The following is a 16,570-nucleotide window of genomic DNA, read 5'->3' on the forward strand; positions in this document are numbered from 1 at the left end:
TAGGGCAGCTGCTTCAACACAATAGCCAGGTTTTGCCATATGAGTTGAGAAATCCAGAAACAGCTTCCTTTTCAGGCTGGCAAAATTGACATCTACCATTTTATCTTCAAAGTAATAACCTTCCTACTGGTGGATGAGGATACCTTACAATAAAACTAAGGCAAAATAGAGTTTAAGGCTTAACTGGGCTGCCTGGCAAAAGGAGACACTGTTTTTTTGTGCCTGGGGAAGTCATAGGAGTGGAGAACTTCTGGGTACCATTCCCTCTTCCTAGGACAATATATATATTTAATGTTAGACCACCATTATGAAGACCAGACCCCAGGAACTTAGATTGTCAGCTCATGCCCTCTTCTGTCTTTGCCCTTGTCACCAATGAATCTTGTTGCCCTCTTTTCTATGCAGCCAGGTAATGTTCACAGGAAGGAGAAATCATAGAAGAGTTAAGATACCTTCCTGAAATAAGTCCAGACTTGGGCACAGTAGATTTTGGCATTTTAGAAATACTTGGTTGAGGTTCTCCAACCACACCTTGGTGTGCACAGCCCAGGCAGGCAGGATGATGCCATTCTAAGCTGAGGACCGTGTTAATAAAGACAGATTCAGCTGCTACCCAAAGCCAAGTGGATGTCTCTCTCCTGATAAAAAGTGCAGTAGTACCTCTGCCTATGCTAACACTTAGTTAGTTGACTGCTCAGTGAGTCACAGTTGTCTTCTGTGTAGTGCCTGCACATCTCTGGGGCAGTGCATCTCAGTGGAGCTCTGATGAGTACTGAGGGTACTGAAGACTCTATGGTACTGCCTGGTTTGGCCTTTCCCTGCACAGAGTGGAGGCAGTCACCAAGGCACAGGATACCATGTCCCCATGAAACTTAACAGCGTTGCCCATAGCTAACTGGTGATTAGCCCTAATGGACTGGTTATTCTAGAACTGTCATCCTAGCTTGGAATTAATCTTTTAACTTAAAGTGTTTTCCCTTTGTTTCCTTTTGTTGCACACTTCTAGTCCTGTGCTAAATTTTCTTTGATGATTTTCATGACATGAATGGAGCTGCCACTACCCCAGGTGGATCCTGGTGAGGTATCTGAATGGTGAAAATGATGGAGAAATGATTGAAGTGCTTTGAGCACAGTGTTTGCAAGGGCTGCCCATAACATGGAGGTGGCAATACTTGGGGTACACCTGTTATTCCTTATGGACCACGTGTCTCTCTCAAAAGGTGTAGTCTGTGAGGCTGAAAAGAGGCAGATGTGAGCTTTGTAATATGCATACTTCATACTTATATGAGTGAAACACCTATAAATGTTGCATTTTGTCTGAAAAAGATGTCTGACTGCAGAAAAAATCCAAACTTACTGATATGAAGTAATTGAAGTGCTGCTGAAACCACATTAATGGGATCAATTGCACTGTGAGGAAATTATCCTTGTGTGAGGCGAACTGCACTTTGGAAGAAAATGACCTTGTGTAGTGATCAAAGGCCTGCCAATAGGAGGTGGTTCAAATTTTTTTGGTCTGCCTTCTTTTCATCCAGCACCTCCATGCAGCCTGACATCCCAGCTGCACCTTTGCTCTTCAGCTTTTCCATTCATGCACAATATCACAGTCTTGTTCACTTGAGTCTTTTTCTCCTATATAGTCTTTTCCCATATCCTGCTGTCCACCCCAGCACTTGTCTCCTCCCAGTCCCATGTATGACAGTTTCACAGCCCACCAGCATCTTAGCCCTGGTATCCAGTTCTGTATCTGCAGCATTTCACTTGTATTTCAATCACTTCAGCAGTCACTAGTGGTCTGCATTTTGTAGAGCAGGTTGTCTCCTGCTAGGAGAGAGGCAGAAGGAAGGAGCAAAGCAAGCGGTCCCCAGGTTTGTAGAGCATCATGAGTCACCTACAAGTCACCATCTCTGTTTCATGGGATTGGGAACTGAAGATGAGACCTCTGAAATCAGGGCAACAGTGGAGTCAGGCCAGCACCAAACCTGAGCTGAGATCAGCAGATTTAAACACAATTTTATTACTGAATATAAGATCAAAATAATCACGAATTGCAGATTGCAAACATATTATTCCAAAACACGTTTCAAATCTGGAAGTACTCCAGAACCAAAAAAGTGCATTTTTTTCCCCTAACAGATAAGTTAGGATTGCTCTTGTTCTTTCAAAACATACCTTCCTTTATGGAGGTATTCTGAATTAAGAATTTGGCTGTAGGAACCAAGCTAAACCAGAAAGTAATGAAATTCGTAAGATTTAAAAAGTACACAGTCACAGAGAGAACAGGAACTTGAAGCAAAATCCTGAAAGTTTTTGAAATTATTAATTTGTACTGGAGTATAAGCTACCCACTCTAGTATCAATTCACTATTCCAGTACTGCTGCTATGAACTCGGAGAGATCTCATTTCCAGATCCAATGAGCAGCAAACATTTTTTACTATATAACCTGACCTACAAATCAGAGCGAATGTGCAAAAAAGCACCTTCCCCAAAATCTTACAACTATTGCAAGTAACAATTAAGGGAGTAGATAATTTTGCCTCTCAAATGGAATATAGAACAGTATGTCCAAATTAGTGGGATATATTTTGTGGGATTTAAGTGAATGTACAGGATAGAGCTTAATTGAACATTGTAGAGTTTTCAGGAATTCCCAAGTTTTTGCTGTGTTTTTGAACTGCAGCAGTATCTTAATCAAAGCACAGCAGGGATGAGAAACATTTATCATCACTGAGTCAGTCAGAGGAACATGAGGCACTCTCTTGGTTCTTCTTAAATATTAACCACCTGAATGTATCCAGCACAAGAGACCTGTTTATTGGAAAACACATGAAAAAAAGATTAACCAAGCAGCCGTTTCTCTGCTTTTGTATGTCATGCTCCAGAACTGCTGTGGAACCAGAGGATTCCCAGTAGGGAAGGAGTTGCACTTCAAGTTACCTTTCAAGTTCCTGGTGAGAGCTGATCTTGGGCTTCTATGTGCCCATTCTGGGAATAAAAACAATGATATTTTTTCAGTTATCTCACTCCAAAGTGAGATAACTTGGAGGTTTCCTAGCTATTGTGTGGGTGTAATTGGGAAGGATAGCTCTAGATCTAGAAAACAGCCTGTCATTAGCTGTCTAGCTAATTTATGTCACCGTAAATTGTTTATACTTTTTTGTACCACTGTAAAATAAAAAAAAATAAAAAAAAGCAGTAGTTGCATTCATTTTGTTAGAAGCATGCAAAAGCCTTCATAAATTACCAGGCTTGAAAAATTAAGCTGCTACTTTCAAGGCCAAATTTTTAAGGATATGTCAATCCATTTTTCATTAATGTCATTACAGTTATTGGGAGGTGGTGGGGAGATTTGCCCATCATTTTCTCTTTACTGGGATAAGCCCAGACTGTATATAAGCAGTGCTGTCAGTATGTGCCAATTGGATATGAGGTGCACCATCTGTAGATGCAAATGACAATTATAAAAAGACATATTAGAACAACTGTGCATGAAAAGAGGCAATACTGGAGAAATTGGACCAAGATTTCTGTATTTCTTGTAGAGGTAAAAATGTCTGTTATATGCCATACTCATGTAAGAGATGTGAGGAAATAAAACTTCCGAATGTAAGGCAATTTCTCTTTTTTCATTGTTAAGATTTAAGACATTTTGAGGTTGGAGAAGGTAGCATATCTCATAACAAAGTGGCTAGTACAGAAAGTAAAAAAAATAAGAATTTAAATAATGAGGGCATTTTCCTCCTTCTAGATGCAAATTGTCTCATATTTCAGTTTATTTCAGTATAAATTTATTCTTGCGTATGCTAATACACAGAATCTGAAAAAGAAAAAAATATTTAAATGCATTATAAAACATATGGAAACATACAGATTATGTGATCTTTAGTAAAATCTATCTTAATGATGAAGGCACCATTTAGCATGCACTCTGGAACTGCGCTCCTTCATTTATTTATGAGTTCCTGTAGACAAAGAAAGTATCTTCCAGAAATAGGAATACCATATTTTCAAGGCATACTGTGTATTTTATTTTTGAAACTAGTAAATGTCAAACAGTATTCATACACAGTATTGACACATTAATGTTTTCATTCAACAGTGAAGATACCTTCCCTTATTACATTATATATTTATGACACACAGAGCTGTCAAATAAATTATGTGAAAGCATTTACAGCCAGACCTTGTGACACTTGAATCATAGAATCAGGGCAAATAACCTTTAGAATGAAAGACATATGACAAGAATTAGAAACATTTAATTTGCATAAATATAATGTTAACAGTCTTTTCCTTATTATGTATTTTATGCCTAATTTTTAATTGCTGTTATATTCTTTAACATCAGTTTGCTCTCTCTTTTTTTCCTCATTGCTTGCTTTGTTTTGGAATGCGTGAAACAAATTCCATAAGAAGCATATAATCAGATCACCATTTTAATATACTCTGGTTAGCAACTCTTAAATATTGAGAAAAACTCTTTACTTACATTATATAATATTTAAAATGTAGAATAAATTTCTAAAAATAGCTATAAAATCCTAAACACATAAAGTAAATATATCATCTCTGATAACTTCGGACCATCTTTGCAAAAAACAATCTTAAAGTTATCCTATGAAGTGCAGAATACACCAAATGTGCAAAATTGAAGCACTGATTTGCAAAAGCGTGGTGAATCACACATACTGAATTTTGCAAGATAAAATCTGAGCATCTAAATATACATACAAGAATCAAAGTGAATGGTTAGATTTTTCAGAATTGCTTACTAAGAGTAGTAAACTCATTAGTTTCATTACTTGAAACCTGTTTGTAAATGAGAAACTTCCTCAAGCCTCTGCTGGCAGGTGCAGTCTCTCTCTTGCACCTTTAGAAAGCACTGAGGGCAGAGGGAACCCTGCAGTTTGCTCTTATTGCTAACACTGCATAAGCTGATGGATGTAACTGCAGTTAATAAAACTGCATTATTCTGAAAAGTCCCTAGGGATGCTCAAGTAAATAAGGCTGAAGGTACAAAGATGAAGGGCACAAATAACTAAACCCCTTATTGTTCCTGGCTGTAATTCACTCCCTTGTGATAGTGTGGCCAGGCCTGCACAGCCATAAGGACATACAGACTTTAGCAAAGAGCCTGCACACAGGATGAGTTTGGCTTCCTTTGCCCTTCTGGATCAGAAGAATAAGTACGGTTTATTCTAATTATGAGATTCTTTTATAATAATGGCAGTTGGACTACATGACCGCTGTTGGTTTCTTTCAAATGTTACTCTATTATATTTAATTCCGTTCCAGTGAAGCTAATTGTGATGTTTTGGGTTGGGCTTCCAAATATTTACATAATAATTCTCTCTGACAGCCAGAGGAAAGCCAGTGGACAGTCTATATAAAAAGCATTGAGGGAAGGGTTGAAATTGATAAGTGGGAATTGCCTCCAAAACTTAATCCTAAACTTAAAGTTTAAGATTCACAGAGGAATTAAGCAGTTGTTTGTCAAGTTACTGACTCTGTGAGTGGCACAAACATGCCACCACCAGGGATTTGCAGAGACCAACTCAGGGAGGGCATGAGGCAGCTCCCATCCCACCAGCAGAGCAACTGGGGATCTGGAAGTCCACGAGGTCTGATGGCAGGGGCATCCTGGCCACTTGAAGACAGGTAATGTGCAGGCACGTATTTCAGTAAACAGCAGTAACTCAGAAGGGTGGGTGAAAGAGAAATGGAAGAGCAAATTGCAAATTACAAACTGCTGATGCAGTTTCCAAGTCAGTGGTAAAAAAGAAATTACACTCCCTCGCTCACTGTCCATAGTCATATAGAGCAGTTCTGGTTTGACAGAGCTTGAACTCAGTACAGGTATTTTAGAAGAAATTTAATAGGCAGCTATCTTCACATGTCCCTTAAACACTATTCTGCTGATAAAACAACCATCCTAAGTGATGCCACTTGCCAGACAGGGAATATAATTAACAATGCGTACTCTCAGAAATGGAAAGTTATTTAAACTAATTATTTATAGCAAAATAGATTACAGAAAAATTATCCCAAAGCCCAGTGTTGGAAGGTTGGAGTTAATAATAAATGTTCATCCCTAAACCAACCATCTAACTGGGCAAAAAGTATTCCTATTGAAAGCAGTAAAAATTAGAAGCTATTTTGATAAGCACTACAAAAATGATTATTTAATGCAGAAGGTTTCTTAAAGGGCTAATACTAAAAGAAATTTTAAAAGTATCTGTGTTGATCCATTTACAAGATCATTCAGAATAAAAGTGAAAGTTTCCTGAAAAGTGAAAGATGTCTTTGCTAAAGACCCTATTTTTAACAATTTCATTAATCAACTAATCTATAAATTTTCAGAAAAAAAAACATTTAACCAGCAAAGAACAAATGCTGAACCTAGTAAAAAAGATACCATTTATTCATTTATTCAGTTTGCAGTTAAGTAGAAATCTCCATTCAACTGTGACATGAAATTGATGCTTCTATGATTAAAGTACATTGTAAATAGTTTCTAAAGTGTTAATAAATTACTAAAACTGTTTCAGGAAATTATTAATCAAATGTTATAGCCTGCTACTGAGTCCAGTGATGTAATGAGCCATTTGCAATCAACTACAGCATCTGAAATTAATGTGCTTGGGACAATATACAGAATTTATTTCTCCTGCATATAATGAGTTTCTCACAGTTACTTATCAACCTTTTGCATAGTAATTACCAAAGCAGTCTCAGAAGAACTTGTACAGAGCATTTCTGGTCCTCTGTGGGACAAAGTAGGGAATAACTGCAAGTCACTCAAAATTGAAAAGGCAAAAAGCCCCATTACTCTCTCCCATTATCGTGTGTGGGGTGACCAAGACTTGAGGAAAAGTTTATTAATGTCTTAACTATGCAGAGATGCAGAAGTCACTCCATGAGGCATCTCATCTCCTGCAGGCAGCAGCTTTGGGCAGACAGAGCAAGGAGGGTCCAGACAAGCATACAGCTGTAACTGCTGCTGAAAACAACACTTAGAACTAGATTTTGCCTGTATGTGTCAGCTGCACAAAGCACCCTTGTACTTTCCTCCTCTCTGTAGTGTAAGATGGCCATTATGGCTGTGCCATTTTAATTTACCCTTAGCTTCCATAGATTTTTTAAGTAGATTAAAACAAAACAAAAAAACAAAACCAAAACTACTTCTTTATCTTTGTAATTTGTTGATTTCTTTTTGCTCAACTCACGTTTTGCTGCTGGTGTTCACATAAAGGGAACAAAGGCAACAGGGAAAAACTGTACATAGAATCGTAGAATGGCTTAGGTTTGAAGGGCCCTTAAAAAACATCTCCATCATGTGCAGGGACACCTTCCACTAGAACAAGTTGCTAAAAGCTCCATCCAACCTCACCTTGAACACTTCCAGAGTCAGGGCATCCATAACTTCTCTGGGCAACCAGTTCCAGTGCCTCAGCATTGTCACAGTAAAGAATTTTTCTTCTAATATCTAGTCTAAACCTACTCTCTTTCAGTTTGAAGCCGTTCCTCCTTGTCCTACAACCTCTTGCAAATAGTCCCTCTCCATGTTTCTTGTAGGCTCCCTTCAGGTACTGGAAGGCCTTCATATGTTGCCATATAACATGATACTAATGTGGTAGTATAATCCAATACGATTGCTGACAGCCCATAAATACAAACCAAAATGCTCAACCTGTGAATTCCTCTACCCATTTTGTGTGGTCACACACAGTATACTGCACATCAGGATTGTGGCTGAAATGTGGCACACACCTTTATGTGTTTTTTGTGATCACCTTTCAGCTGCCTTAGCTGAAGATTTCAACACCAAACAAATCACAGCTCAAACTGGAAATGCAGACTGGAAAAAAATGTGCTGGAAAAAAGTTTTGGAAAAATATTACCAGTTTTTCCTCTACAGTCTGAGCCAAAGAGTTTCTGTGGCTTTGAGAATGTAGGAAACCATAATAGCACAAGACAATAGACAGAGGCAATCCAGCGTTCTTAGTCAACATGTATCTGCCTTCTCTGTACATACTTGCAAGTTCTCTCATTGATCTGGACAGACATTAAAAAGCATACAAAACCCAAGTACAAAAAGTGGAAGCATATGATAGCTGTGATATGATGCTGTCACTGCAAATGGCTGTCTTGAACAGGGGAAAGACTAAAGCCATTAGAAAAAGTATGCATTGATTTATGCCTTCCTGCAAATACTCTATCAATTACAACATACTCTTTTAAGAATTCTTAATGTCTCTATTCCACACACAAAACTACAGATGCATATTACAACTAATGTTACAATAGAAGATACCTAAAAGAATACACCTAACTGGTAAACACAGTACCTCGTGTCTGCTTTCTAATAATTTGTATCTAAATGTATATAAAAATATTATATAAAACCACAATAGAACAATTGCATAAAAATTCTCTTGAGTGATTGCAGCCGAAAGATTTTCTTTCTGAAAGGCAGATCTGTCATTACTCAATGTACTAAATATATATGGTATACAAAATATCAGGTAGGAGATCCACTGGAGAAAAATTATGTAGTTCATTTTGAGTACGAGCAGATGAAACTTGCCATGCTCAATGGGTGGGTATCACACTTCACTCTGTTCACTGAACTTGCTGTAATTCTAAATTGAGAAACAGAAAAAAAAAGTATAATTTTTCCTAGAATATAATGAAAAAAAAATAAATTAGGAGATGAAGGAGTGCTAGCTTGAAAATGCCACCATTATAGAAATGAATATTTCAAAAATTTATGATTAACTGCATAAAGTAATAGGCAAGTATCTTATCAATTTATAAACATAAAAATGAGAATGACACAACACTTTCATTGGAGCATGTAGATAAGAACATCTTTGCATTTCTGAACAGCAGCAGAAATGAAAATGAACGACAAAGCTCTCTTACCTCCACCTTTCTGACAGTGGAAGACTACTTCCTGCTATATGGGGAAGCTGAAATGTGAATCGGAACAAACCACTTTCTGTTAGTCTCCAACTCTTTCCTTGTATTTTTTTTCTATTCTGTTTTGCCTATTCTGTCATGTTAATACTCAAAAGTCCTACTGACCTCAGCACCTTAAAAAGGCACAGGAGGAGTACATAGACTAGTAGTTACTGTGTGGTGCTGCTATTTCAGTTACCCTGCCTTTTCATTCATGTCCACCATATCTTCAGGTGTTCAACACATTGAACACATAAAAATCCCTGAAACACATACTATGAATACTCCAAAGAAGTACTGGCAGTATATATACACTGTTCATAATTACATTTAAAATTTGAGGCTGCATTCAAGCCTTTTAGACTAAACTGCTCTAAGCCACTAATGCAGAGGTTTGGTTTGCCTAGCAGCTCTGGTGGAACCAAACAATCAGTTCCCTAGAAAGTGGGCTTAGGGTTTTAACTCCCCCTTTTCATTATGAACATTTTTCCTGGTCTATCTATGTCCCACTTCCATAAAATGGGAATGCTAGTACATAACTATCTTAAAAGAATGTTAAGAAAGTTAATAATGGCAATAAAAAAAGCAGACATTTTATAGGACAACAATCATTCTAATTCATCTAATGAGACCCAGACAAAATATACAATAGCTAACCCCATTATTTTTGCCCTGCAGTTACCATTTCAACAAATTTTTTGTAGGACAGGATAATGAAACATGTTGAAAAACACTGAAGGGAACGTGTTTTTCTGGTCAATTCACTGGACCAACTGTGCCAATTCACCTTAATCTGGATAAATCAATGGAAAGTGGTTATGTCCAAAGGCAAGTCTGATTTAATTAGTAAAATACAAAGTGAAGTATAAAAGACAAACAACCAAACCACAGACCATGATGAGTTTAATGTCTCTTGGAGAAGGCTCTGAGCCAAGCTCTAGCCATGTTAGAATCATAAATAAAACCACGGGAAAGCACACTGTTTTTAATGCAGACTCACACTGCCATGACAGTGGAAAAGGATCACATAGTTCAAGAGGAAAGTTCAGGTTAACAATCTTTTTAAAAAGGAATGCAAGAGTCATTGAACAAGTAAATAGATGCTCAAGCCTCCCTTTTCCATCTAGCCCTCTGTTTCACTTGCTGCAATTCCCCTTTTTCCACCAGTGAACCAACACAACATGGTACAGTGCAGGGCAGAGACAAGATTTCAATCTCAAACCAAACTACCTGGGGATCCAGAACCATTTCAGTCAGACCAGTGCTGTGGTGTTCAAGCATCCCAGGCTGAGAAACAGGACTGTAGTTTCAGTAATGCAGAACTGGCTGTGAGTTAATTTGTCTCACCAAGAGTCTGTGTTAGGTGTTTGTGGATGACATAAATCTTTCCAGTGGAGAATGGTGCTTTAATCCAGGCTCAAACACAGCACCTTTGGATTTATTATAGAAGACCGAGAAGTTGTTGCAAAAGGAGACATGATGGGAAGAGAGTGCTAGCAGCAGAAAAATAGAAAACTGCATTCCTCAGGCTGAGGACTTGTAGAGTACAGACAGATAAAAGATTTCTACATAAAGGTTCACTGGGTAAATAAGACTTTACCAGACTTTAACAAATCACTGCAAGTTTCCAAAAAGCCCTTCAGGCTTCACCTACTCCTGCTTTTGAGTCTTACCTTGTGAATCTGAATGGCATCAATTGCTGAAGAAATAGATTCAAAAAATACAGGATTTTCAGAGTCAAGATTTCCACTGTACTGCATTGCTTTTATCAAGGAAGCTGCAATAAAGCAAACATGAACACTGAGAAGGTAGTGAGGATATATAAATCATCATGTTAAAATTTTTACTGTAAACTGATACTTGCCTTTGCAGTGTGCTAGCAACACATCGATGTATCTGTTTTTACAGTCCGTGTAAATCTATGTTTGAAAACAAGAAATTAAAAAAAAACCCTGTTTTAAATACTGAAAGAATATAAATTACACAAAAAGCCTATATTCAAGATAGGCAAAGCCCAGAGTGCTGCTGCAGCAGTTGTACTGCCAGCAGCCACCAGAGCGAGCCCTTCTATAATGCAAACGTCATCCACATTTATTTCTTACCACCTCTCCACAGTACTCTACAGCTCTGCTGAGAATTAAAACTGAATTTGAATAATAATTTTGCCAATTCTGACTGTAATTTTTAGGGGCATTATTTCCAGTTCTCTTATTTTTTCAGTGTGTTTTCCCATGTCCTTACCATTTGCATACTACCAGTCCACACAAACAGGAATCAGACCTAGGAAACTTTGAGACTTTTATCAAAAAAGCACCATAACTATCATTCTGCATTCAGCATTAAGTTGCTCTTTATTCTTTCTTTGAAAGTATTTAACTCCCTAAAGAAAAAAATATTAATAAGATACAAAGCAAAAGAATTAAACAATAGTGAAAACAACTCTAAAAACAGAGTGGGGCAGTTTTCTGCCAAATGGGGAATATCCGAGCAGTTACTGCTTCAAAAAATGTTAAAATAACCATGTGAAATAGAAAAATTCTGAGAGAAAAGATTCAGTGAGAACCCTGTCAGAATATTCTATTTTTAAAATGAAGCAAAAATCTTACTCAGTTAAAAAATTCTCCATCTCTGACATCAGTGATGATATTTTGGGAATGAGTGTAACAACAAGGAAGTGTTGAGTGTGGTTCTCTTGGTAAGAGAAGGAGTAACTTCATTTTGGACCAACCGTTTATCCAGAGGCTGCACTACCAACCTGTGCACTTCACAGCCCACACCAGACTTACCTTTCACACATTTGTCAAACATTTTGACATAATTTGCAATTTGGAGGTCTCTAAGACCATTTGGAAATTAGTTTCATAAATTCTTTAACCAATACTACATTGAATGCCCTGTATTTCAAAGCTAATAGACACTCCCGCTAACCTTATTTTTCCAGTTTTCTTTTTCATTATATCCCTGCCTATACGTGTAGTTTTAATTTAAAATATTTTAAGGCAAGACTTACTTCACTGTACAATCACCACACTAAATTGAGAAAATTGTTAGGGCAAGAAGAAGCCTGGGTTAAGACCCAAGTTCATGTCTTCTATCTTACCCAGAAAAATTATGCAAATGAAACCTTCTATACCCACTTAACTCTGTACTCACTACACTACTTTTAAACTCCAGATCTGATGGAAATGTAAGAAATAGTTTTTGAACATAATTTTTTATGCACCATATAGAACCATATGCACCATTATGTAGAACCATAGACACACAGAATTGTTTAGTTTGGAAAGGACCTTTAAGGTTATCAAGTCCAAGCATTAACTTGGCATTGCCAAGTCCACCACAAATCCATGTCTTTCCACTCTGCCCCAGCCTGTGGCACTGCCTGGGGTTGTTGTGACCCAAGTGCAGGACCTGGCACTTTGCCTTGCTTAACCTCACAACTGGCCTTGGCCCATCGATCCAGCCTGTCCAGACCCTGCTGCAGAGTCTTCCTGCCCTCCAACATTCCCACCCAGCTTGCTCTTATCTGCAAACTGACTGAGGGTGCACTCGATCCCCTTGTCCAAATCATCAACAAAAATATTAAACAGGGCAGACCCTAAGGGGACACCAATTATGGCCAGCAACCATATGGATTTAGTTACATTCACCACAGTAACCAGTGACTGCAGGGTTCAGTCTTCTGGGAGCATCTTGGAATTCCTGCAGTGCTGGAACCCAGTCTGCAAGATATGTTACCCACAGGAGAAATTATGGAGATCATTTTTTTCACCTCAGCCATAGCAGACAGAAGAACATACAGATAAAATCATGGAATTAAAGCTGAAACTTTAAAGCGGTAAATTTACACACGTCTACAGCTGACACAGCAGGATCAAATATGACCTAAACCAATTTAAAAAAACAAAAGAAAAAAGGAAAGTTCCAAAACTCCCCTTCATTACATATAGATACGTACATTTGCACTGTTAACCAAAATATTTAGAAATATTTTAATGTAATTAATCTGTGTTCATCTTTTCTGTGGGTGAAATATTTATCCACTGTATAGGTGGAGTGACTGATAGTTGGCCCCAATAATTCACATGTATAATTATAACATATACAGAATGTTTCTAGTGTCTTGAATACCTGAAGAAGTACTGAGACTCCAGTGTAGTCAAAGAAATTCAGTCCACTGCAGTCTAATATCAAAACATGTCGCTCACTGTGACGTGACTGCACCAACTCACCTACACATTTGATAAATGAAAAACTTTAATTAAAAGGAGAATACTCAAGAAATGGGTATAAGAATGATGATAGCTAAACAAAATAAACCCAAACTATCACAATAAAATTTTTATTGTTATGTGCTGGGGTACCAGGCAAGCAAATGCCATATTTTAGAAGAACAAATGAAGAACCTTTAGGGCAATGGAAAGAAGTGATGACAGACAGAACATGGAGAATGGAGATGTTTTAGGCAGAAATAGTGTCTCAAGAATTAAGCAATTGTTTCTTCAAATTTGAATTTCTCATTGAGTCAGCTTGGTTACTTTGGAAGATTTTTCATTGGATACACAGAAAATATATCTATTTTCTTTTAAGTTAGACACTGATTTCCATAGTCCCTAAACACCTGCCTGTGGCTTAATTTAATATTCAACCAAAAGGAATAAATATATGTAAAGTGAAGTATTTACTTTTCCTAAGGTTTTACTAAGCTGGTTTTTGCTTGGTTAATTTTTTAATACACAACAACATATTGATCCTGGAGAGGAAAATTGTGTTGGTAAGATTTGCAAAGTTCTTATATTCATTCCTCATCCTCAGGCCATCTTGTGTTTAGTCTAAACATACTCTGTTCTGAACGCACCCTGAACTAGCACATAGATAAATGATTCCTGGCTTTCATAAAGGGAAGACTGTAAAATAATGCACATCTTATTTATATTGTTCAGTGAACAAATGTTTGTTATCATAATGCATGCAACTGAAAAAAAAAATATGAAAGAAAGGAATTTTGATTCTAAAGATGAGTTAAGCTAAATGGCTTTGGCAGAGCAGAGGTAAAGATTTTAAACTATTGAGGGGACTTGGAATTTCCCCATGATGCAAATTTATAATGGTAGTAATTTCTTTCTGACAGTAGTCAGAGAGCCAAGGACTTTTGGACTTGCATCTCCAGACATTTACTGTCTTTGTATTGTCCAATATACATGAATAGATACATACAAACAAAAATGTAGAATTTTAAAGGGAACCTCCTGAAAATTACTGTGATAGAAATCCAGAAAGGGTTCATGTGATCTCCCAGATTCAGTGAAATAATTCCCTGCTGCATCCTGAATTGCAGTAGAGGCTATCTGGCCTGTAAATGGGGGGATAGGTTAAGAACTGCACCCTCTTTGGATCAGTGGCATGAGCAAGAGCAGCCATTTCATTTGGTGCTGATACAGACAGTATTCCCCAAAGAGAGAAAGGATTCTGACAAAGACATAAATATCCAAGCTTTCCTCAACAACTGCCATAAAGCTTAATGATTGTGTCCTCATGCCCCCCTCCTTCTTGAAAATTTAAGCTCCATACTTTGCTTTTCTCTTTAAGGGATTTTTCTTTTTTCTCTCTGTTTGTTGTTTTAAAGACCCAATGAAGAATCATAATAAACTGGTTGGTACAAGTAGCAAGAGCATTTAAGTCCTCAAGGCATGACTTAGGCTTTCAGAAAAGAGGTCTTGTGCTTTCTGTCACTTTTGTAATATGAGAAACCAGTTCATCTTCAAGATGACTGAAATATGTACTGGTAAGATCTTCTCAAACATAGTATTTTACAATATAGTTAATAAAATACAATTTAATCTTCAATAACCATTTTCATATGCTGCTATGTTACAGCGAAGCACTCTGTCATCCCCAAGTTAACTAAACACTGTAGTACCATAAAAATGTCCTGAGTCTAGTTAACAAATGCAAACATTCAGACAACAGCCTCCAAATCAGATTTTCTACTGCAGTCTTAATGCTTATAAGTGTTTTAAATAAACACTGTTTTAATTCTATCCACAATGAAGTCATCTGTATAAAGTATCCACTGTAAAAGGTTGCTGCAGCTCTCCCATGGGAATGCATGTGCTCTGGTTTGATTTAAGAGTTACAAAATGTGGAAAGAGTGGAGTTTCCAGCTTAATCCTTAATTGAAAGGAAAATTCTAGGGTATTTTATTATATATTGTATTGAAATACTGTATAATATTGTTGGTTATCACATCACTAACAATTCAGTTGACATTTTCTGAGATTTTCTCCTATGTGGCTTTAAGATCACAAAGATTTAACATGGTTCTAATCTTACTTTTATTTTCATAGTAATATTCAACTCTGTGCGTGCAAAAAATCCCAAGACCAGAGCTTAGCAAAACAGTCTCTTCAGCCTGATCTGAAGATCAGTCCAGGCAGCAATACAGGAAGGGTTCCCTCATTATGTAGCTGTCTCTTTACACACACACTCATTACAGTGCAGTAAGCAGGGACACAGAATCAGAGAATGATTTGGGTTGGAAGGGACCTTAAATCATCTAGTTCCAGCCCCTGTGTGATGGGCAATGAGACGTCCACTAGTACCTTCCACTCCTGTAGAAAAAGCATTTTCAAGGGGTTCCTTGCCTTTGAAATCTTAAAAAGTCAGTCAAAAACAGAATGAAAAAAAGGACTTATTAGGCCAAGGTTAGCATAGTTTAACACTGTTTAGCATTCATGCTTCATTGACTGTTGGGTCTAACTGAAAATATTTATTTCCACAAAACTTACATACACCTAGAAATATATAGAAAAATGTGGAGCTATTTTGCACACTTACATCCATTTTGGTTTTAACACCATTTGTAGATAAGAAACTCACCATGGCAACTTCCATTAGAAAATGAACAGAGCAAAGTGTTCTGCTCACACTGAAATAAAAGCAAAAAATTATTAACATATCAAGGAAAACCAGTCCATTGCACAGTAATGAGAGGAAATCAATGCAATACATGAGAATTCTGTTTCTCAGTATCAAAGTTAGCTCATTCTCTCCAAAAATCATGTCTTATGCAATAGTCTATTGGATATATTATAATTTCTGGGATAACTTTAGAAGAATACTGAGATACATACTCAAACTCATATTTTGCATTTCTTTTTAGCTGACTCAACCTCTGTCAAGTTTGGATTCACTAGAAAGCATATTTTGGACACAGTTCTTTTGGGGAAGAGGGGGTGGTTAAGAAGTGGTCAAAAGATGGAAAAGATGTTATTGACAAAAAAAAATTATTGGCAGTGATTTTATATGATTAACTTTTGATTAATTTTCTACTTGTTGCTATCTCATCTGCTATGCTAATATTTTAGTAAGAACATCTTGGATGTGTAAATTTATTAAAGAATTACAATTATCTGGATAATTTTTATAATAATTATTTCAATGTGCAAGTTCTCTGTAGAAACATGACAAACCAGAAACAGCACAGAAACAAAACTGGAACTGCATTTTCTTCACATCCATTATGTGCTACAGAAAGACATTTATTCAACAAAAAGAAATTTAAAAACAAAAAGCACAGTATTTCAGACAGCTATTTTGCTGAGTAC

General features: G+C 37.0%; 1 protein-coding gene across 1 annotated transcript in view; it reads right to left on the reverse strand.

Moving 5' to 3' along the window:
• Positions 1 to 6,396: 6,396 nt before the first annotated feature.
• Positions 6,397 to 16,570, reverse strand: part of SLC26A7 (solute carrier family 26 member 7) — a 66,846-nt gene continuing 56,672 nt past the window's right edge. The window contains exons 14-18 of the mRNA XM_088056089.1: positions 15,843 to 15,891; positions 13,095 to 13,195; positions 10,828 to 10,882; positions 10,637 to 10,740; positions 6,397 to 8,644 (exon numbers count right to left, since the gene is read on the reverse strand). Coding sequence (XP_087912215.1) covers positions 8,609 to 8,644; positions 10,637 to 10,740; positions 10,828 to 10,882; positions 13,095 to 13,195; positions 15,843 to 15,891 — 345 coding nt within the window. The 3' untranslated portion in view covers positions 6,397 to 8,608. The remainder of the gene's footprint in view (positions 8,645 to 10,636; positions 10,741 to 10,827; positions 10,883 to 13,094; positions 13,196 to 15,842; positions 15,892 to 16,570) is intronic.

The sequence above is a fragment of the Pseudopodoces humilis genome, chromosome 1 (genome assembly GCF_049639895.1).
Source record: "Pseudopodoces humilis isolate 2021_Gansu_Grassland_sample_001 chromosome 1, ASM4963989v1, whole genome shotgun sequence".
NCBI lineage: Eukaryota > Metazoa > Chordata > Aves > Passeriformes > Paridae > Pseudopodoces > Pseudopodoces humilis.